General features: G+C 43.2%; 1 protein-coding gene across 3 annotated transcripts; it reads right to left on the reverse strand.

The window, feature by feature from the left end:
- Positions 1–1,402: 1,402 nt before the first annotated feature.
- Positions 1,403–21,634, reverse strand: LOC100577222. Of its 3 annotated transcripts, none has more exons than XM_006560315.3 (3): positions 21,161–21,634; positions 2,115–2,245; positions 1,403–1,650 (listed from the first exon to the last, which is right to left on the reverse strand). In XM_006560315.3, the coding sequence occupies exons 1-3, from the start codon at positions 21,443–21,445 to the stop codon at positions 1,566–1,568; spliced, it is 501 nt and encodes a 166-aa protein (XP_006560378.1). In that variant the 5' UTR covers positions 21,446–21,634; the 3' UTR covers positions 1,403–1,565. The 3 variants fall into 3 exon arrangements, with proteins under 3 accessions (XP_006560378.1, XP_026300569.1, XP_006560380.1); XM_026444784.1 differs by having other exon boundaries at positions 1,404–1,650; positions 2,115–2,230; XM_006560317.3 differs by lacking the exon at positions 2,115–2,245 and having other exon boundaries at positions 1,408–1,650; positions 21,161–21,631.
- Positions 21,635–22,783: the final 1,149 nt, after the last annotated feature.

Consider the following 22,783-nt stretch of genomic DNA (forward strand, 5'->3'; position numbering starts at 1 on the left):
CAAAAAAGTATTAACACACTTATAGCAAAAAACCAATAGTTTAAAAGATATAGCAAAAATTAAAAATTTGTAGGAGGTAGACCTCCTATCGTATCATGTTCTCCTAATACAAAATCGAATTTTTGGCCAAAAATTTTTCTTCGGTCGCCGAAATTTCGACGTTTATACTTTTTTTTTAATATCTCGCTTATTATTCAGAATATTAAAAAATGTTTCAAATAAAAGTTGAATGGTTTCAAAAGGGCTATATTATGACGCTCTTAGTTTTTTATCAGGCTGACCAATAAGGAGCTTTTTTAGCACAAGTTTATTTTTTTTATGGATAACACCTATTTTTTATAGCACCAGTCGATAGAGCATAAAATTTCCCACAAAAAAGTATTAACACACTTATAGCAAAAAACCAATAGTTTAAAAGATATAGCAAAAATTAAAAATTTGTAGGAGGTAGACCTCCTATCGTATCATGTTCTCCTAATACAAAATCGAGTTTTTGGCCAAAAATTTTTCTTCGGTCGCCGAAATTTCGACGTTTATACTTTTTTTTTAATATCTCGCTTATTATTCAGAATATTAAAAAATGTTTCAAATAAAAGTTGAATGGTTTCGAAAGGGCTATATTATGACGCTCTTAGTTTTTTATCAGGCTGACCAATAAGGAGCTTTTTTAGCACAAGTTTATTTTTTTTATCGATAACACCTATTTTTTATAGCACCAGTCGATAGAGCATAAAATTTCCCACAAAGAAGTATTAACACACTTATAGCAAAAAACCAATAGTTTAAAAGATATAGTAAAAATTAAAAATTTGTAGGAGGTCGACCTCCTGTCATATCATGTTCTCCTAATACAAAATCGAAAAATTGATTAAAAATTTCTTTCATTCAAGAATTTCGATAATTCCAAGAGCATGACATCATTTCTAAGAATTTTAGAAATTTTAGAAGTATGACGTCATTTTCAATTATTATAATCATTATATTTTTATATTCAAACGAAGGAGAAATAATATGCAAAATTTTTGTTTACTTACCTTTTTTATACTTACCTTCTAAATACTTACCTTTCCAAAGTGTTACGTTTTTATAATTTTTTTAAACATTTTACTTATTTCTAAAGGACAAATGGGGAATATGGTATGGAATTAGGAGGGTTTAATGGGATATATGGGATAGGTGAATTAGGAGCAGGATAGAGCAGGATAGATAGATAGGTAAACTTGGATGGATAGAGCAGGATAGATAGATAGGATAGGTAAACTGGGATTGATGGAGCAGGATAGATAAATAGGATAGGTAAACTAGGATGGATAGAACGGATAGGGTAGATAGACAGGATAGAATAGGTATATATAAATAAAAATAAAGATATACAAAATATGTATAATATATATTTTATTTTATTTATAAAATATACAATGAAATACATGTGTATTAAATGAATGATAATATAATCATAGTGGCAATTATACGCTGTATTCTGTGTGTAAGATGAAATTTGGACGTGGTCATTGTATTTCTCGTGAAATATCGTGGACGTCCATAGAATCCAATAATATGCAATTTCAAGTTTCAAAGTAAGTTCGATGGTCTCTCATCGAATCGATGTAATATAGGCTACAGGGTCGTGAACTTCTCGTTTTGCTCGTACTAAAAAAAAAAAAAAAAACTAGAAAGAAAAAAAAAAGAAATAAGGAGAGGGAAGGGGGAAAAGAACTGGCAAAACAGCGAAGGTGTTCCGAACAGATGAAACCAATAACAAGTTCAATAATCAAGTTTTATCCTTGCCTCTTTTGTAACTTCGTTATGCGTTCTCATCTTGAAACTTTGAGTTCGATACACGTTGCAAACGTCCATCCAGTCTTTCACGTACATTGAAAATACGTACCCTCTCTTTCTCTATTCCGGAAATATTCCATTCTTTTCCAATATCTTAGTAATATTGGTTATATACCGAATATTTAAAGTACTCGGCAAATATAAAAGTTTTGACGATGTTTCGGATAAAATCGATGAATCAATTTGCGATGAATAAACGAAAATGAACGCTCGGTCCTTTTTTGGTACATTTAACAGATTGATAGAAAATACTGTACAGCAAATATATTGCTTACCCGGAATAAAAGATGCTTGGTAGAGAGGTATTCCGGTTGCTCGACTTCTTCGCTCGGCATATGCTCCAATGACGATGATAACGACAACGTCCGTGCTTTTGGCCACATGCCTGAATCTTTTCGGGAAAATTCTGGAGTGAACGAAATGTGCGCGCGCCAATAAACGAAGACGAATTGATAGGATTTTCGTGGAAAAGAGAAGACGAAAGATCGTCGGTATATTTTCGCACAGACAACTTTATCCGATTGGATGGGTATGATGAAATGGGAATGATCGAAATTCTTGAATGAAATTTCATATATAAAATGCGAAAAAATGTGAAAAATATAATTTTCTAACGCGAATTTTCACAAGAAATTTTTTCAAGTCAACCGGATAAAACTTTATCTATGTGTATTTTCTTTGGGTTATCCTCAAAAAGTTTATCCCTCGATGTTGTTTTAAAAAATATTGGCAAAAAACGTTTTCAGCATATTATATTCCATGGTTTATTTACGTAAATTTTCATGGAACCACGTGCGCACGTGCTTGTACGGGACGAGTGAAAGCAAACATTTCACGGAAAGTCGCATGAAAGTGAATTACGAGAAGGAAAACTGGGTAAAACCGAGACGCAGCTCGGTATTTCATAAAAGTACCCGGCTGTTTGTTGAATAATACAGTTGCAAAATATACACTTGGTGCGTTTAAATATACTAGCAATTTCACGTATAACCGATTTAAACGAAACCGAGAGAAAAACTTTTTAAATTGCGCGTTTCATAAATTTCTAAAATCCAGAAAATTTTATATGTAGAAACTGTGGGAATATCCATGATTTTGTTATAAAAAAAAAAAAAGAAACTATCAAAAACGAATAGAATTCTGTTTCTTTCAAAAAACTCCTCTTCAAATTCTATTAAAATTATCGTAACTTTAAACAGCTGTATTTCCAAAGTAACGCGAAACTATTATCCGAATGTAATCTTGTTAGAAGTAGGAAATTTTTCTCTTTAAAATACTTTTCGTTTCCTACAGATACGACTTTTGTTTTGTGAGATATCTCCTCTCCTTCATCGTTCCAAAATTCGATCTCTCGATCTCCACTGATCCAACTCAAGCTTCGCGATTCGGTCAGTGATAGACGTTGAGAATCATCGTTTTTCTATAACTTCGAAACGCATAAAGATATGGAATGAAAGAAAAAGCATATTCGAGATCACGCTGCTCTTTATCCATCGACCGAAACACTTCGAAGAAAAATTTCGCGACACCTTTTTATATTTTTTTATTCGCGAAATTTGATCCCTCCGCACAACACGTACGGAAGCTCTCGAATTTTGATCGAGCACACGATAAATTTTTCACGAGAATTTTTGACGCATACTATTTTGTATTACTCGATTGATACAAAATAAAAAATGTTAATGAAACCCGCGAATATATTTATGCGGAAATTGTACGGGTCGAGCTGTAGGCTTTATTTTGGTGCATGAATAAGGGTATAAATTAATTATTTGGGTATGCAATTTCGCGTTATATAACGGTGGATATATATACCATCCCGAAATAAAGGCACAAACCTGTCCGGTGTAATTTTATCTTTCTATCTGAACATCTACATACTTTATTCATCAGCTAGAGAGGGTATAGCGTTCTCGCAGGAAGTGGTATAATTTTATACAAACGTCCCGGAATTCCATAAGTGTCAGTTTCATTCCTATTACTTAAAATTTATCACGTAACGACCGCGTTCGTAATAATTATATACCCGCGACTCTATTTTCCGCGACATGATGAAACGATTGTTCCCGATAAATGTTCGATCGTGGAAAAAATATCCAGATAGAAAACTGCATACACGTATACAAATTCTCCGACAAATAACCACAAATATTCGATTCGAAACATCTTTTAAATAACTTTACTTCTCTTTCAAACATCCCTCCCTCTTCTTCTTTTTCTTCTTTCAACTAAAGAAACTCTCTCTCTCACACACACACACACAAGCGTACGCGCGTATAGCAATTCCCATTTTGCGGAACACACCCGCCCAACAAACCACCACCACCTCTATCCACCCCCACTGTTCCCCGAACACATAGAAGAGAAGACTAAAGCGCGGGTTGCTCGCATCGACGTCGCACAATCGCTGACGTAGAATCGATGGGGAGCAATTTATATGCTACACCCCCTCCAAAGGGATCCCTCGAGGCGCAAAGGGTTGCATCGTGTCTTTTGATCGAGCGAAGCCATCGACGAGCCGGCCAGTCGGATATTGGACCGCTAACACGGGAATATTGCTTCCGTGCTACGGCGGGAAAAAAAGGAAGGAAAAAAAGACAAAAAAAAAAAAAGAACAACCCACCCCCGAGATAAGAACGCGCTGATCAATTCCGTGTCCCGTCCCCTGCGCTTCGATGCATATTTTAATATTAATTCCGCGTCCCAAGTTTCGAAACTTGGGATCGGTGGCAAGATTTTCCACCCTTTCTCCTCGAATGTGGCAAGTGGCGCGCCGATATGTGGGGAGGAGGATAGACGCAGTCCAGAAAACATGTGCACGTTTCCAGAGAACGTTAGCACGGAACAAATGTCTCTTTCCAGGAGGAACAACGGTGATCAAAGCAAGGAGGATGGAAGGGAATCGGATATCGAGATAGCGTCGTGGGCGTAATACGGAAATTTCGCTCGAGGGCAGGGGGGCGTGCGTGGGCGGCACTCAAAAAGGAAACGGACGCCGCAAAAAGGTGAGGCCCGGCAGGCTGCGCTGGTTCCCCGCGCGTTCTGGAATTGTCATCGACGAGGATTTCGCCCCGTGGCGTTAAAATATTTTTCCACCGTGGCTGATTCCCTGCCACGGACACGCACGCACCCTGACCACCGCGCTCCTCATTGTCTTCTGTTCAATCGCTCTTTCGACCGGTTTATTACGGAAGCGCGCGTTATTGCTTGTCCGCGTCTGTCTCATTCACGATCGTTATCAACCACTCGCGAAACCACTGACGCGGCGATTCCCGAAGTTGATGAGAGAGAGAGAGAGAGTTTCGATGAGAGAAAAGAACGACGCGATGTAACGATCGCACTGCGATTCTTCGTGTTTCATTATCCGCTGGTTCTTTTTCTCCATTTCTTTTTTTTTTCTTTTTCACGCGCGCTGTGTCGTCGATGCACGTTTTTACGGTTCCGTTCTTCGAGGATTTCAATCCCGCCGCGATTCAGCCTCTTATTTGGGATTCTATTTCATTTGAATTTTTATTCGTCTTTAATACGGTTCGATATATCCGGGTTGGAGCTATGGGGAATTGTGAACAATCGATATCGCCATTATTGCTTTTTATTAAATTTTCGAATATAATTACGTTTTTTTTTTTACGATATTTAAAAGTAAAATGTATATGATACGCGTCGAATTATCAATTGCGATTAAATTAAATTAAAATAGAGGATGGCCAATTGTTCCATTCGATCTCAATCGGATGGAGAGCTCGAATGGAGACCAGTTGTACAGTTGCAATCTTTTCCCTCGATAAACGATAAATATAAATACGATAATTTAATATAAATACAAAATATGTATTTATCTGTAATGTATCTCAAGAAATAATAATAAAAAAATAACTTTGTCAAACACTTTATTACCGATATAATTCTTCAATATTCTCTCAATCAATATCTCTCTTCGTTACAAGAATTCGTGGATGCCGCATCGTAGATGCAAATTACACGTTCCAAAGTTGCGTGAAGAGGGGCGATAATTACACGATCATCGCCCCTGTCTCTGCAGAATTGATTGGCGGTTGTTCGGCCGGGGCTAATCATTCCCTACGCCCCGAATCAAACTTCCCGGATGAAAGTTCCTGTCGATCCATTGTTGCCGCGCCCGCGCTTCCAACTTTCCCTCCAACGACGAGACGAGAGTCAATTAATTATCGCGCTCATAACGTCGGCGGTGTATCCCGTTCATCGGGATCGGTGACGCGTGCCTCGAAATACTCGATCCCCCTTCCCTCGCCCGTTTTCCAGCCGCGGAGATTTCGAATCGACACCGCCCCCCCCCCTCCTTCTCCCCTTCCCTGTACACGCGTAATTACCGTTCGTTCAACTAGTTCCGCCTGCAATTCCCGTCCATCGTTTCCCGCGTTTCTGCTCGTTGCACCCGCGAAATTCGGCCGGCAGGAAACGCGGAGGACGGAGGACGTGCACGCGTAAAATTCGTTTCTAATTGGTGGCAACCGTCGTGTTAAAACGTTCCTTTCCTCTCCAATCGATCGATCGATCCAATACGAGATCGAATTCGAACGGGATGGAAAAGCTTTCGAACTCCTTTCGAACCGTCACCAAAGTGAACGATCCGCGAATCCGTTCAACAAATTCTCTTCAACTTTTCCCCGTGGATTAACCGAGAGAAACGAGATAGAGATAGAAAAGGAAGGGAGGGGTGCGTATAAATATTGGCCCCCGAGAAATTAATTAACGTTGGTCGGCGAGATCGTTGGGGAAAGATTCGTTAGGTGCGATTCGTTGGGGAAGGAGCGCGTTTTAAATTCATCGGTTCGGCGGTGAAAGGTGTGAAAGAGTGTTGGCGGGTGTTCATCGGGTTATCGCTTGTTTAACGTGAAACGGAAAGTTGAGCGTTGTCGCGGCGTCAGCTGCGTTGCTTTCGAGAACCGAGGGGAGGGGAAGAGAGGAGGTGGGATTGAACAGATTGCCGGTTTAATTAACACCCCCTTCCAAAACCCTGCGAAATCGCGAATTATGCAAGAGGCGAGGTGGATGGCGAGGGAATTGTAAGGGGCGGATGGGGCGAGCTTTCTTTTCCCCTCTCGGGGAGTTTCTTATTACATCGTTTCCGACCGCTTTCATCAAGAATTTAAAGTTTCATCCTGGAAACACAGGCTCTCCTAAGACGGGACGACGACTTTTGCTACACTCGAGATACCTATCTCGTGCTTTGGGGGACACGTGTAAAAAATAAATAAAGCCCTGATGAAACGATGACGTGAATAGAGAGAGAGAGAGAAAGAGAGAGAGAGAGAGAGCTCCGCGTTCCATTCATCAAACAGTGCGCAGGTGGTTTGCCGCGAGGAAATCTAGTTATGTGGCGCGGTAATTCAATATTTCGATACTTTGTTGTAACTTTGATAATCTGGGAAGAGAAATAAAAATCTCGAATATTTTTCTCGATATTTTCCTGCCTTAAAGAGAATTTATTCTCCTCTGAAATAGAATAGTAAGCAATAAGCAAATAATACATAAATATAAGTCAATCGTTTCTTAGACGAAATTAAAATAGTCGTAGTTATAGAAAAAATAGTACGAGTCATCATTCTATCAAAAAGATAGAATAATATCGTCATACTTATGTGACCGGTCATTTGTCAGACAAGTAGAACTAGACACTCGTAGTCGGGCAAATAATTCGCGGTATAAAAGTAATAAGACCGGTGAGGCATGTGATATAGCTCATTTGTCAGACAAGTGGAATAAGGCGAAAGGAATCGGTAAAATTAATTCGCGGTAGTAAAATTATTTGTCACGTAGAAACTTCTATTTTTTTTTTGTATACAAATACCAGTATTCTATCGATATTTCCACAAACTCTACTTAATCGAAAGTTCATCGTTTCGTTCGAAAAATATTCGCGAGAAACTCCCCTATCTTCTCCCTAACTCTCGAATTCAAATACAAAATAGAAGATCTATGCATAATCTACGATCAATTAAATATTCACCCGTTTAGCGTCACACCGAAATCCCAAATACCCCACGATGCCTCGACGGTCACACGTCCCAGGTCGCACGATAAAAATTACAAATTCATAATCCGGAATGAATCGAAACGGACGATCCGTTGGCCCTCGAGTCGAGGCCAAAAAAGAGAAAAAAAGAATTTCGATACAAGACTCTTTAAAACGGCCGGTCCGTCCACGTGGCAGCTTGCACGAGTGGCGCATCGTCCAAGCTTCGTGCTCTTCCATCGGTACACACACATATATATGCACATATATACACATATATACACACACAGACACCCTTTACTCTGCATCAGCCGTCCTCCGCCTCTATTTTGCAATACGTGCACGCTGCTTCACGTCAGCACTTGCACTCTGCCGGATGCAAGAACCCTTCTCCCGCACCCTGCATCCTGCACCTCTCCACCTTCCACCTCTCACACCCTTGCCACTCTTCATCTCTCCCTCTCCCCTTCTTCTCTCGTTTTCTCCTCTTTCTCCTCCATACGGCCGACCTCGATGCAGCTGCAGTCACGGGCGTCGCTCCAGCTGCTGCCAGATCCTACGTAGATCGGTTCGATGCTGGCTGCTGCTGGCACCGATGCTGTTACCGGGGGCTCGTTTCGAACTCTCGTCAGGCGAAAACGAAATTGTCCGCCGCGCTCGTCTCCTCGTTTTATCGCCTATGGACGGGTGAGCAGCGACGAGCTGCCATCCACGTTCGACGAAAGCGTATTTTTACAGGAATATCGATGGACCGACACGGGGAATCGGATGTTTCACCTCCCCCCCGCGTTCTCTCTTCGACCAGCCAGGGATTAATCGGCTCGTACCCGATTAAGAACTCGATTCGGAGCGAGACAACGAGTTTCGTAGAGATCGTCCATTGTTATCTTACCTTCGAAATCACGAGCGAATTTTCAATGTCTAAGTCTCTAAGGTTTCGAGATTGAAAGTTTTCTTGAAAAGAAGAGTATCGAGAAATTTACGGATTTTAAATTTGTACGGAGAGAGGGGCGGGTTTCGAAGCGTCGTCTTCTCGGTCGTATTCTTGATTTTCCAGGGGAGTGATTAATGATTGCGAGGGATAGGCTCGGGTGCACCGGTGCGAATCGACCGCTCGTCAGGGCGGCATACTCGTTCGGTTATAAATTCCCGAGGAGATGTAATTTTAATGGGACGAAAACATAACGGCCGCGATTAACGAGCCGCCAACCTGCGCCAGAAACGCCTGACGGGAGAATTAATTTTCCGTGTGATTTCATTATTCAAGGAAACTACCAGCGAAACTGATATTTAACGCTCTGTACCATAAGTATCGGTTTTTTCTCCTTCTCCTTCTTCTTCTTCTTCTTCTTGCTACATCGTTGCTACAATGCTATCGGAAGGAAATGAATAAAACACGATCCGATGTTGAAATACGATAATACGGTTACCAAAGGTTGCAAACATTCTCCACGTTTGATTCCGCGTTTAATTAGAATTATATACGCAAAACTTTTTTTCAAAAATTGTAAAACCATTGCTACCCTTATAGATACATTCATTATTGAGCACAACGAACAACTTTCCACTCCTCCTCTTCGATAATTCCATCGATTCAAAGTTTTATTACTCTTTGGATTTCTCGCCAACCATTTCAACTTTATATTACCACCCCTGCATCAACGGAATTTCGAACTATCGTAATTACCATTATCAACGCGTAAAAGAGTAACCACCGCTGTACACCGGACACAATCTCCTTTCACAATGATCCTTTCCTTATTAATCCAGCCACACCTTCGACGAGAAAGGATCTTCTCTTTCAATTCCCTCGAACAATTCCCAATTCCTCGTAATCGCGAGACACTTCCTCCTCCCTCGCGCTTCTTTACGCTGAGATGATGCGATAAACTCGTCGCACGAATGGCGAAACATCAGCTCAACGAATATCCACCCCGGCCTACAATTTGCGTAACCATTTTACTCCGTTTCGCTCGAGCGCATTAGCCGCGTAATATGGAAACGACTGTCGGGGAATGCGGAAGGATGGACGCGTAAAAAGAGATTCTCTAATACAGGAATTTCGGGGTTGCCTGTAACAGAGTTCAAGGCCGTTTAACCGTGGCATTCTACTTTACCCCTCCCCCCTCCCTTCCATCCCTGCCTGGTTCACCACGTTGGATCTCGGTCAATGGTGTTGCTTGGTTTTCGGGAATGCCGCCTGCAGCAGCCTCGCCAGGATAATGGAGTTCTCAAGTTCTCGTAAACGGAGGACAAAACCCGTCCCCGCGGGTTGAACTTGGGCTAATGGTGTCGTTTCAAAGCTGCGATATCGATAAGAACGGTTTATAACGAGTATCGACGAGGCCGCGCTAATTAACCGGTGCACTTTACCGAGGGCTTAATAGCGCCATCGACCGATCCTCCGCCCCCTTTCTTTCTCCGATCGACGAGGAATTCCTGTTCGAGTGGTTGTTACTGTGCGTGATTGGGCAAATCGAGCGCTTCGGTTTTCGGGGTGGGGATGGGGGGTAAAAAAAGAGAAGCGGGGAAAGGAAAAGGGGGAAATACAGCGAGGGGAACAAAGGGCGCGAATGAAATCGGAAATGAAACATTGTTGCGGCGATTGATGCGGTCGAGATGTGGGAATTAATTTCATTTACAGAGAGAGGAAGAGAAAGAGAGAGAGAGAGAGAGAAATTGTCGGATATACATAGGCTCCGTGTAAATAGGATAGTTGCCGTGATTGCTAATGATGTAAGATTATTTCCATTGTCGTTCGTGAAAGGGGAATAAAAGCTTTTGAACGACGCCAACTTTTGTTGAAAGGGCGCATTGTGCTTCCTGGAAAAATTATATAGGATGTACTTTAAACGGTATTTAACTTTAAAATGTTTTTCAGGATTGTTCCATTGTTTCTGTACAACAAGTGAATAAAAATTGTATCGTATTATGAGAAACCAATAGGCGAAACAGTGAACGAGCAATACAAAGGTGATTAAAAATATACAATTTCACTCTTTCATACTGTTCATATTTATCGAACCGTGAAACTGTGCAAAATACAATTTCTCTTTCAATTCTTTTCTCTTTTTTTCCCCTCTCTTTCTTTCTTTCTATCGGCAAAAATAATAAACCGATTCCGAACCATCACCGATACGTAAAAATTCTATCTTCGTCCGTGCAACGTGCGTAATTTCCGGCGAATTTCTCTTTTTTTACAAAGAGACATCGCGTCTTCGATCGCGGCCAATCTTACGCGCGACGAATCACAGATGCTTTAATTAAGAGTGCACGCCGCGGAATACGCGTTTAATAATTCACCGCGGACGAATTCGTAATTGAATTCGTTGCATTTGTCTTTGAGCGGTGAGTCGCGCGTTGAATTCCGGCGACGAATTTCGCGAGACAACCCCGTGGAACGAGAGGGAAGGGGAACGGGCGGGGAGCACAACAGCTTTCATCAGCTCTGGCGGGAACGAGCTGATAGCTCTCGACCCCTCGCGAGTATTTCCGGAAACAGTGAATGAAGCTAAGAATATTTCATAACTGGCGCCTGTGTACAACGATAACGCGTATCTACGCGATCTCTATTTTATTATTTCGCTATTTATTCGCTACCTCGCATACCTCGCTGCTCACCTTTTATATCCGTAAGCGTGATATTATGAAGTAACGCGAGGCGTAAGGATGGGTATGAAAGGGAGGAGAAAGGAGGGGGGAGGGACAAGTCATGTAATCAATTTTAATCTCGGCAAACTTCTTGGATAGTTCTTCCCTTTACCCGTTGTTCTTTTCTTTTCTCTCTTTTTTTTTTTCTATTTTGCATTAAAGGCCGAGGGCAAGGTAATTTCACGATGAAAGGGATTGTTCTAAGCTAAGAAGATTTGCCCTGGAAACAATGAATTTTAGATATGGTGGATCCCTGAATGAAAATTCACTGAGCTACGATTTAAAGAAGTATCGAGGTAGCGAGAGAAGAAGGGTGGTAAGGATGAATGGACGCCTGTTTCGATTTAAGAAAGTAACGAGAGAAAGAAGAAAAAGGGGAAGAAGAAGAAGAACGAGAAATTTAACGCGTGTCTTAATTTTAAAAAGTACCGATTTATCGATTAAACGAATAAGAAAGGGAGGAAGGAAGAGAGATACCGAATAAAAATTTTACGCGATTCAATTTTAAAAAGAATAGAGAGAGACGAAGAACAAGGTAGAAAGATTCGAAAAGATGATATCGAGCGGAAAGATACGTCTTATATATAGCTCGAGTATACCGCGAGCTTTCGAGAAACACTGGCACTTGGGATGGGAAATTTATTCCCATCCACGACCGCGTCATCTTACGTAATCGAAAGGTTCGATCCCCCTTGAAATTTCGTAATCGGGAGCAATGATACATCGGAGGCGAGAAGATAGGATTCCCGGATTGTGATTTCCAGCGCCGCGAAACGATATTCGATCCCGGCCTCCCCGCCTCTGTTTCCTAGGCCCGATTTAAGGAATGGAGAGAATTGGTCCGCGCGAATATCGAGCAGCCTCCCTCCATGCAACATCTGCTGTGTGCTTCGGCGAATAAAAAAGGAACATCCGGTGTGTAACATCCGAAACGGGGGGCGGGAAACGAAACACACCGATGGACCGGAACGAGTTTCGAGTGGAACGAGAGCGAATCCGAATAAGAAGAATAGGAAATGAATGGGGAAAGGGGCGAGGGTGGGGGAGGAGGAGGGGAAAAGGAGGGGTGAAAGATGGGAAGAATCGTCTAGAGGCCTCCTAGTGGAACAGAAAACACGGATGCTGCATTTACGCCGGGAATATTCCTGGGTAACGGTGCATTCCTGGCAAGCGTAGGTTGGAGGAGTCGGAACGGAGGGGCGGGAGGCAGAGAAAGGATGGAAGTCGAAGGTGGGACACCGGATCAGGGAAGGGGGAAGGGGGAGGGGTGTGGAAGGATAGATACGATACCGGTCTACGGCAGCTTGCTGGCAGCTATATCAGGTTACGCTCTAGCGCCCATCCAACGCCCATCCTCCTCCACCACCCCATTCGACCCATCCGACCAACCTAGGCGGCTCCCTCCCGCCTTCATTCCGCTCACTCTTTCACCGCCACCCTCTTTCCTCTTCCTCTCTCTCTCTCTCTCTCTCTCTCTCTCTCTCTCTCTCCCTCTTTCTCTCTCTTTCCCCCCCTCTGTTCCTTTTCACGGCTTTATCTCCCCGTCTTCCTTCCATCTCCTCGTTTTCTATTTATGCCACTTCTTCTCGCTCTCCTCTCACTCCCTTTTGCCTTTATGTCACCCAGACCTCGACATTATCGCGGCACACTGCATACTGCTAACGCCCACGACTATAGGATTGGTGGTATTATGGCCGATACGGCGGGGAATGCCCGCGTGGATTTTGATTCCGGCTCGATGCGCGATGGATGGGCGTCAATATTGGTAGACCGGGTCGATTCGTTGAAATGGAGATTGCGTTTTTGAAAGTAGTAGATTCTTTTTCTTTTTTTTTCTTTTTTTTTTTTTTTTTTCCCCAACGATTGATGGGGATCGGTGGTTAAGGTCGAGGCCGAGAGCGGCGAGTTTTTACTACCACTTGAGACGAAATTATAAATTCACGAATGAAAATGAAAAGTAAAATTAATGGAATATGATTTGTAAAAGTCGCGATTCTTGTACTCGCTTTCCTTCCATTTTTCGCGCAATAAATATTTATTCGAGGCTTAAAAATATTATTTCCCCTATCCCCTAACTTTCATAATCCTGTATTTTATTAGATTGGGCGCGGACGAAATATCGTTTCTATAAAATTCACGAACCGTATATATAATCCGTTGTATAAATTTCATCGCCCCGTTCATCAATAGTTATCACGGTCGCGTTGAGAAATAAATTTTTCGTAAAATATCTTCGACAAAATTAGAAAAAAAGAAAAAAAAAGAAAATTATTTGATTGAAAGAAACGTTTCACGTGCATCCCTGATATCCATACCTAATATCATCCCTCGTACCGATTTACCATCGATTTAAAGTTACATCCATTTGCTCAAATATCACTCTATATTCCCCCAAGAGGGGGAGGAAAAGGGATCGTAAGGTCGAAGACAGATTAATCGTCACGGATAAAATCGCCGACCCCCATAAGTCCCGGGAGAAAGTTCCACCGAATCCTCTCTACTCGGGAAAAACCTGCCATCATCTTCTTCTCCTCGAGTCGAATCCATGGATATCCATCTCGATTCAACTTCGAAATTGCTCCCCTTTGATTTCTCGGCGCAACGACTTATTACAAGCCGGCTTTGATAAAACCGCCCAAACTTTCCTCTCTCTCTCTCTCCTCTGATAATTCCAAACCGCGATAAACGTCACGTGACGCGCAACGTCGCCAACTCTTCCGAACGAATTGATGTTCAAAAAGATTCGAAAGACCTTTCCAAGGTCCACGAGGAGCGGAAGAACGGAGATACCGGAGGAATAATCACCACCTGTCACGGATCCGTTGCTCTCTCTTCGACTTTGCCTTCTCTTTTCTCTCTCTCTCTCTCTCTCTCTTCTCTTCTTCCTTCTCTCTTTCCCTTTCGCGGACTCGTTTCCGGCACTGTAATCACGGAAACGGGATTTGAAATTCGAGTTCCCCACTAATGGCCGGTGACACCCGTCCACAGATCGGAACGGTAATCGGATCGACGTGGCTCGTTCGAAACCGTTCCTTTCTCGTTCCATTTACATTCGTTTTTCCAGCGCGAAGGAAGGCGTCGTATCCGTCGCCCTTTCTCTCGACACAGTGACAGAAAACGAAACAAGGTCGTCTCGACGGGTCTTTTGCCAACGCTCGAAAGTGATTTCCCTTCCTTCCCTACCTCCAATTTTCCCAATTTTCCTTCGTTACCCTGCGTAACCATCCCTCTGTTCTGTTTCTGCACGAGCGTTTCTGTTTCCGGTCCTCGATTAACCGCGAAAATTTAATCCGGCTCGAGCGATTGCCTGTTATCCCGATTGCACGCGCGAGTAAAACGTCTAACGTCGAGTTGTTTAGTCGGAAAATTGCTCTTAATGGCAATAATAACTGTGTTGCGGATGGCGGTTGTTCCTGTTTGTTCCTGTTTCCCGATTAATTTTAATCAGCTTAAACTCATTAGAAAGCGGAATCGGTGGAGGCAATTTTTTAAGGATATACATATATATGCGCGTATCTTCATAAACAAATTCCACGTAAAGGGTGCAAGTAGCGCGAGCTCCCCACATCAAGGGAAGCAACATTAGTTTGCTCTCAAACAAACGTCGAGCTAGGTCTGATTGCTTGCTCGAAATGTATGCACGTTATAACTGATTTGTGCCCGTGTTCAAACCCGAGTTTCGTCTCTTGTTGTTTGAACGTCAATTTCTAAACGGTTCGAGTATCGATTCGATGAAATTTCTGTCTCGATCGATTGAAACTGCGTATCGACAACGGAGCACGATGAATTTTCTTACATTCCTTCAAGCATAATAATAATAAAATAATATAGAACATATAACGACGTTGTCGAGATCGTGCAAAAAAAAAAAAAGAATCTTCCTTTCCCGACGTAAATTTATAAGCACAGACATTTAAAAAAAAAACGATACACAAAAAAGCTTTCCTTCCCCCTACTCCCTACTCGGGAAACAAAAGCGAGAAATCTGCATTCATTAATCACGCAGGTTTAAATCTTTCGCGTTACTCGTATTTCCACTTCCAATAAATCCCTGCGGACGAAGTTTAATAATTTGTCATCCTTTGTCACGGACTTGTTCCACCGGTCGAAATATTCAACGCGCAAAGACGAGCGAAGGGAGACAGGAGAATATTTTTCCAACCCGAGATCGAGCTTCTTCTTCTCAAACCAGCCCGTGATTAAATCTCAATCGAGATGGTTGAAGAGAGAGAAAGAGAGAAAGAGAGAGAAGCGGCGAAGTAAATCGATGCATTAATTAATTACAAGGCGGAGAGACAAATCTGACGGAACAGTAGGGAGGGATCATATTCCCGCCACCGGTGACGGACACACCACACAGAGCTGTCCCTCGTGTTACCTCGAAATTGTGCTGGCCTGTGTGAATCTGTCCGCGGATCGGGTGATTTCCAGTTGATTCGCGTGCAACGCCCCGACAGCGTAGATGCCACCTGTCTTCTCTAACGAGTCGTGCTGCTTCCACCTCCACACACACACACACACACACACACACACACACACGTATTGCTGATTCCCGGTGTAATTGATCATTATGGTCTTAACCATGGGGGAACGCGGACTTTTCGTCGCTCGATGAGCATTCACGAGTGACGTTTAGTGGAGGGTGCTCGTTATATCCACGAGGGTGACGTTTTATTTTGATATATGACGGGATTCTAAAACGCGTCGTAATTTTATTTTGATCTGGCTTTTGAGTTTTGAGAGCGAGGCCATTTATCAATTATACGAATACATGGATATATCTGTGTACGGTAAAAGATAACACGTTTTTATTTATATAACGTTTTTGTCGTAGAGAGCAGGGAATCAAGAAGAAAGAAGAGGAAAAATTAATATGCGAAAAGAATTACGGATATATTTATATAAAATCTTCTTTAGAGACGAATGATACGAATATGTTATATCGTAGATTTCAATTTAATCGAGGTTTTGTGTATTTTAATTTAAAAATTTTGATCGAGGGATAAAAAAAAAGAAAAAAAAGAGGGGGGTGTGGAGGGGGAGGAACGCGAAAGCTCGTTAATGTCCCTTATGGGAAGTTAAGTGGAAAGCGCGCGTTGAGAGCTGTCGAGGAAGCTTTCCATCAGCGGTGGAGATGGACGACAAGGAAATAAAAGAAAGGATCTCACTTGAACGGGCAATCACGTCCCCCCAAACAAATAAAGACAGTGATGGATATATCCACTCGATCTATCGTATGAAAAACCAACTTCCTCGGATATATCCACTCCCGCCGCTTAAAGAGTTAATTCAAGTATCCTTCAGGGAGAATTTCCTCCGTGGCCGAGTGTCGTTCAACGTCGAAACACAAACATAAATTGCAGAGAGGAGAAGGAATCGACCGATTCAATTGCCAGACCCAGGATCGAGGGACTCGTATTTTTCTTTTACCCCAACTTCGAACCTCCCCTCCCTCCTTCTCTTTCCGATACGAGATTCCGGGATTTCAAGATCCACCAGGCTCGAAACGCGACGAAATCGTGGACGAAATCGAAACGATTCATAATCGCGGGTGTAAATTCGCGGAAATGAATCGAGACGATTGGATTTATTTAGGAGAATACGTGTAAAAGCCTTCGCGCAAAATTAAACGGTTCGAAATTTTTCAAGTTACGCGCTTACGTAGGACTGAGCATCGTTTCCGCCATGAATGTTTGCGTTGCAAATTTTTCGCTCGGCCGGGTCCAATTAAAAAAATATATACACCCATCTATTCGTCCCCTCGGGGCAGAGAAATTTTGTTTCGGGGCTCGGATTTCCTGGAAATTATTGCGATCGAGCAACCGTGACTGGAATTTTGGGAAACACCCTGTACATACGTGTACACGGAGCGCAGACTCGCGTGTTGCCTGTGTCTATCTGCACCTATCCGTATATACAGCTACGTGTATACACGTGCGTGTGTATCTGTGTATATGCGCTCGTGTACGGAACGGAGTGCGAGCGTGGAACGGTAGTAACCGGCCGCGTTCTCCACGCATGATGAGGAACGAACGGAATCATAAATGTCCTGCTCTCTGCACTCTGGTGTGACACGGTTGCGGGAACGCAAGCGAGTCATGACATCGCGGGAAGATATCTGTGGATAGGCTGGACGAGGGAACGAGGGAATGAAAAGGGAGGGTTCAATGTGGCGGAGAAATTTATGCCGTCCTCGTGATGGGATTTGATGGTGTAGACGGCGTGGATTTTCAGCGTCGAATCGCCACACGGAAAGTCGCCATCTTTATCCTGACTCGATCTCAATTCTCGAATAACACTTCTTTGTCTTTCTTTCTTTTCTTCATCATCGTCCTTTTATTCATCGTATCTTTCTTTTCTCTTCTTCATCCCTCCTCTCGAGTCTTTGAATATCGTTTCGCGGATACGACAAAGATCAAGTTTTCGAGTTCGTCACTTTCTCCCAACGTAGGTACTTGGCAAACATGGTCAACTATGGAGAAGGAGAAGGAGGAAGAGATTGGCCTACTTTACATTTCACGCTCCATCTCCGCCAGTGTCCCGTATCTCGGCTCCTCTAACCGAATACATATATATGCACGTCCATCACCGGTGCACCGAGATAGCGTTAACAAGCTTTATATAAACAATGGCCCAGAGACCGATCTGCTTGCCTCCCGAACATCAAAGGGATCTGTGCTTCCTGCTCCGTGCTCCCGTCCATAGACGGAGCGCCACGTCAAGGGCCCCGAATCGAGTTCAAGGAACCGGCTCTCACGCTAACCGATAATGGCGCGAGAGGAGATTAAAGCACGAGAGAGGGGGGGAAAGGAGATACCCTTTCGATTCGGTAACACTTGTCGTGGAATAATTCCACGTTGGTGGGGAAGGGAGGGCGATGTTTCTGACCGGCAATCAGCCCTGTTAGAGAGGCCGATGATCACGAGGGGTCGTCTTCGTTGCCGGTACCGGTGAAAATCGCTACCAATCCTGTTCACCACCCATTCAAAGAGAGGGAACTTTCCAAGTTGTGGTTATTGGCGACCGATCGATCCTCGCCGTAACACTGTGTGTACACCCTTTCCCGTGGATAGCCATGGGTAAGCTTTGCCTTGGCCTGCAACACACACTCGGCCTGCCCACCACCACCGTCGCCACCACCACCACCAGCCCCGTTAAACCTTCCCACTCTTATCCTCGCCCCACGAGAATTCTCCCGGTTCGACCTATCTATCTCCGTTCGCCCCAGAGGGACAATGGAAGCCTTCGCTCCCCGGGGAATATCAGAGGATAGGAGTGGTGCTGATGCTTCTCCGGCCAGTCGCCGATGTAGCCACCCCCGACCATTGGCCGGCGGTGAGAGAGCACTTCCTGTTAGCCTCGACCCTCGTCCGCAACCAGCCGCAGGCCGCAAGCCTCGGCTCCTGCGAGCCGTAACCTCTAACCTCATGCTGCTCGCCCTGACCTCCCGCCGACAGCGTAATTGTTTAGAAACCCCTTGATCTGTAATTTCAGCGCCCGGTCTCCTCTCTACACGAAACATCGTTAACACCGTCCTCTCGCCCCCTCCCACCCATTCTCCTCGTTCTAGCTAGCTTCTTGCACACGCGATGCCTTTCTCTCTATTCCCGCAACCCGTCCTTTATTTTCTCGCCCTTTTCCTTTTTCTCTCTCTGTCTCTTGGCACGGGCCACGGTAGTCGATATCTCGCGCATGCACCACCGTGTATCGTCTTTCGTGGATTCGTCGGACGGACGAAAGTTTCGAAAGTTTGTCGGTTTCGCCACGACGACGAGGGGCGAAAAACCAATGAGTTGTCGCGCGATGGATCGCGTTTAATCCTATCCCTCTTTCCCCTCGCAGTTGAGCTCGCGTCTACCGACACGAGTGACCAAGTAGTATTGAACGATAATGGCCAGACCGAAGGAGTTATTCTGCCGATGGGAAATCTTTCTTTTTTCTTTTATGGTATTCGAGCTGTGAGCTTTCCAATCGTCCATTACAATTATCTAATGATTTCTTAATTTTTTTCTTAATTATCGTTGTTACATATCGAAGAATAAATTTTCGAGAGAAACGATTTTTCCTCGGCCAAGAATCGTTGTCGTCTCAAATCATTGCCATTCTTAAGGATATAATTCAATGCGGATTGGAAGTGGATATAACCAAAGTAGATTTGTGGAAAAATGGTTTATTTTGTTCTCGGTATCTATTCAAAAATGCGAACTGTTCTCCCCACGAGGAAAAATTCGTTCCACAAATTTGGGACGATGCACGAACGTTTCATTTCTTCTTTTCCGGAAAGAATGGCGCCCCCTCTCTTGTGTTGCGTGACAAAGGATTCTTTCGGGCCGAGTACAAGGATTTATGAATGCAGATGATCGAAGGCCATTTCAAATCTCTTTGTAGACGGGTACGCGCCTTCTCCACGACCATCGAGTTTTTACCTCCGCTTACTCACGCCAACATTTTCCCCCTTTTTTACAGAGAACATTCCGTGTAACCGTGTACGCGCCTAATTCGCCTCATCAGTATGTATAACGTTGCCTCGTTACAAAAGGATTTAAATACAGAGTTCAATTACAGTCTCGTAAGTCTTGCACTCGTTCGAAGGTCTTCCGGTATGGGGGAAAGAACGGAGAAGACGTATGATTTAATCCGAGGAAACGGTTTTTCACCGAACGACTCGTTTTTTAACCATTCGCCAAATCCTTTTAATGAATCGATATTAATTTCATCGAACGATGATTGTGGAACGTGGAACAATATTTTACGTGGAGCGAATTCAACGTGGAGGGAGAGAGAGAGGGGAGGGAAAGGGGAGGGAGATGTGAAAATATTCCAAAGTTATTTTGCAGTTGCTAAAAATTATCGGTCGAAATTTTTTATACACCGCGTTGCTCTTATCGGAGCGGAATATAAAATAATTCGTGAAATATCATAAGAGTATCGGCAAATATTCATCAGGATCATGCATAAGATATGAAATTGTGTCTGGTAAATATTTGAATGGAATTAATTACGCAAGCACGCTTCGGAGCGGATATTATTGGAACAGTAAAAAACAATTTTAACTGGCAAACAAGGTCAGAATGGGATAAATATTTGAATCCGATACACTTTTTAAACATTTTTATACGCTGGAATTATCCTATCATTCTCCACCTACCTACAATTCCAAATATTATATCTCTGTCTATATAATCTTCGTATAAATGTTTCCCTGTTAATTCTCTACACGAGAATCTTGACACCTATCGGTTAAAAACAACATCCTCGATCAAAGGAAACTTTATCTAAATTTATCATAAATAAACACCGAACAAGAAATCTAATTTACCGAATCTAATTTCGAAAACGAAGTATCGAAAAATCCTCTACGTAAAGTTTAGATATTCCAAACTCTTCTTTCGGAGATGGTCGAAACGCGAGAAAACTAATTTGCCAGCTTTAATCTAACCGAAATGAAAATTGTCTGCACGAGGCTACGAAATTTACTAATTGGAAAAATATTCTCGACCAATTAAAATTTCTCCTATCTCTCGAAATCTCTCATCATTTAAATCGACGTATAAAAAATCTTCTCTCTAATTTATCCCCTTTCCGATTTGCTCTATCCTAAAAATCCCATCGAGGAATCGATCGGCTTTACATCGATTAATAACGATAATGAGATATATTTGAAACGTTACTTACGATCTCCTCCAGCTTCGAGCAGCCTTTCCTCGCCGTGCAGGCCAAGGCGACGATCACTCCGCCGCCGAACATGACCAGGAGGAACACCGCCAACTTCCATCCGTGATCTCTCTGCGGAATGAGCTTCTTGGCGCTGGCCAACTTGGCAACTTCCGTCGTCGAGACGCCGAGGCGCGACGCCTTAACCAGAATCGTCCTGAGCCTCTTGCTCGCCTTCTCGCACGCCATTTTCGCCGGGTTGCTCCTCGACGTCGATCTCGACGATTTCACGTGCACTTGATCCATCCTTCCGTGATTCAGATAACGTGAACGTGGCACTCGCGCATTACCAATTAATTACCAAAAACTACAATCTTCTTTCTATTCAATATACGACGAATATTATATATATATATTAAAAAAATCACTTTACGATCGCTCGTGTAAAAATTTCTACAATCTTACAAACTCTCGTTCCTTTACAAAATTAAAAACAAAATTGAATCTATCTTTTTTTTTTTAAATCTAGTTATTATAAAATATTATATACCTCTAATTCGTTTCTTCTTTTTCTTTTTCTTTTTTTTTTTTTTTACGTATAAATACGATAAAATTGCTCGAAACAGCCAGAAGCTTTCACGAAGCGAAGCATCACAGAGAACTTACTGTCACTTCGTATATATTATAAGATCCATCCAAAAATATAGTCTCGACGGTGAGGGTTCAGGATAGGGTTTACGAGATCACCCAACGGTTCAACACCGTCCGTGACCGAGTATATTCTTCGAGGGATCGTTTCCTCGAGGAAACGTTCCTCTGTCACGTGGAATACAGTTGGAACGAAGCGTGGTCGAAAGTGGCCGGCGTACCACGTTTCCTGGTTAGAGACCTCGTGATCCTCGTCGACGGCTTTACGTACGGGCTCACGTAGATGGACACTTGTGTGCAGCTTTTACGAGATTATACCGTCCAATGGTGTGCAGATATATCGCGGCCCGCTTCCCTCTCACTCTTCGTCCCTCCGTCGTCCCCCATAAGCCGTTATATTTTTTTACGATGGAAGGAACGGCATCGTGGAACGGGGATGGAAATCGGTCAAGACAGACCGACCGAAAGATGAGATAATCCAAACGAAAGCGAACGAACCGTGTAGCTTTTGTCTTTTCACACTTGCTACTTACTGCTGTTGCACACACACTTTCCTCGACGCACTTTCCAACAACAAAAATTCACCTCGTTCGAGTCGATCGACTCGAAACGGTTATTCTCACGGCTCGAAACGGTACACGGGCGGGGCGCGAAAGAGGCACGATACTATCTCGTTCGATCGGTTATCGTTACCTCGACGTCCAATTCCAACGGCTTAACACACCCTTCCCTCAGTTTCAACTTGGTGCGCATTGATCGAGCAACCGGGATTAAGACGATCGAGGAGACGCGGTAATGAAAGGTACTTCGTGCCTGTCCAACTGTCCGTGCTCTTTTTCTCGGCGATGAGAGGGGTTCGTGATAACCCGAGAATCTTCACCTTCCTCATATTTATTCGACGATTCCTCGATAGAATTTTACCCTTCCCTCCTTCATAGCGGTCGGGGGGGTTTTAAGAAAATGGTTTAAGGAAGGATTCCGATATTTTATTATCCC

The sequence above is a fragment of the Apis mellifera genome, linkage group LG13 (assembly GCF_003254395.2).
Source record: "Apis mellifera strain DH4 linkage group LG13, Amel_HAv3.1, whole genome shotgun sequence".
In the NCBI taxonomy this organism is placed as follows: domain Eukaryota; kingdom Metazoa; phylum Arthropoda; class Insecta; order Hymenoptera; family Apidae; genus Apis; species Apis mellifera.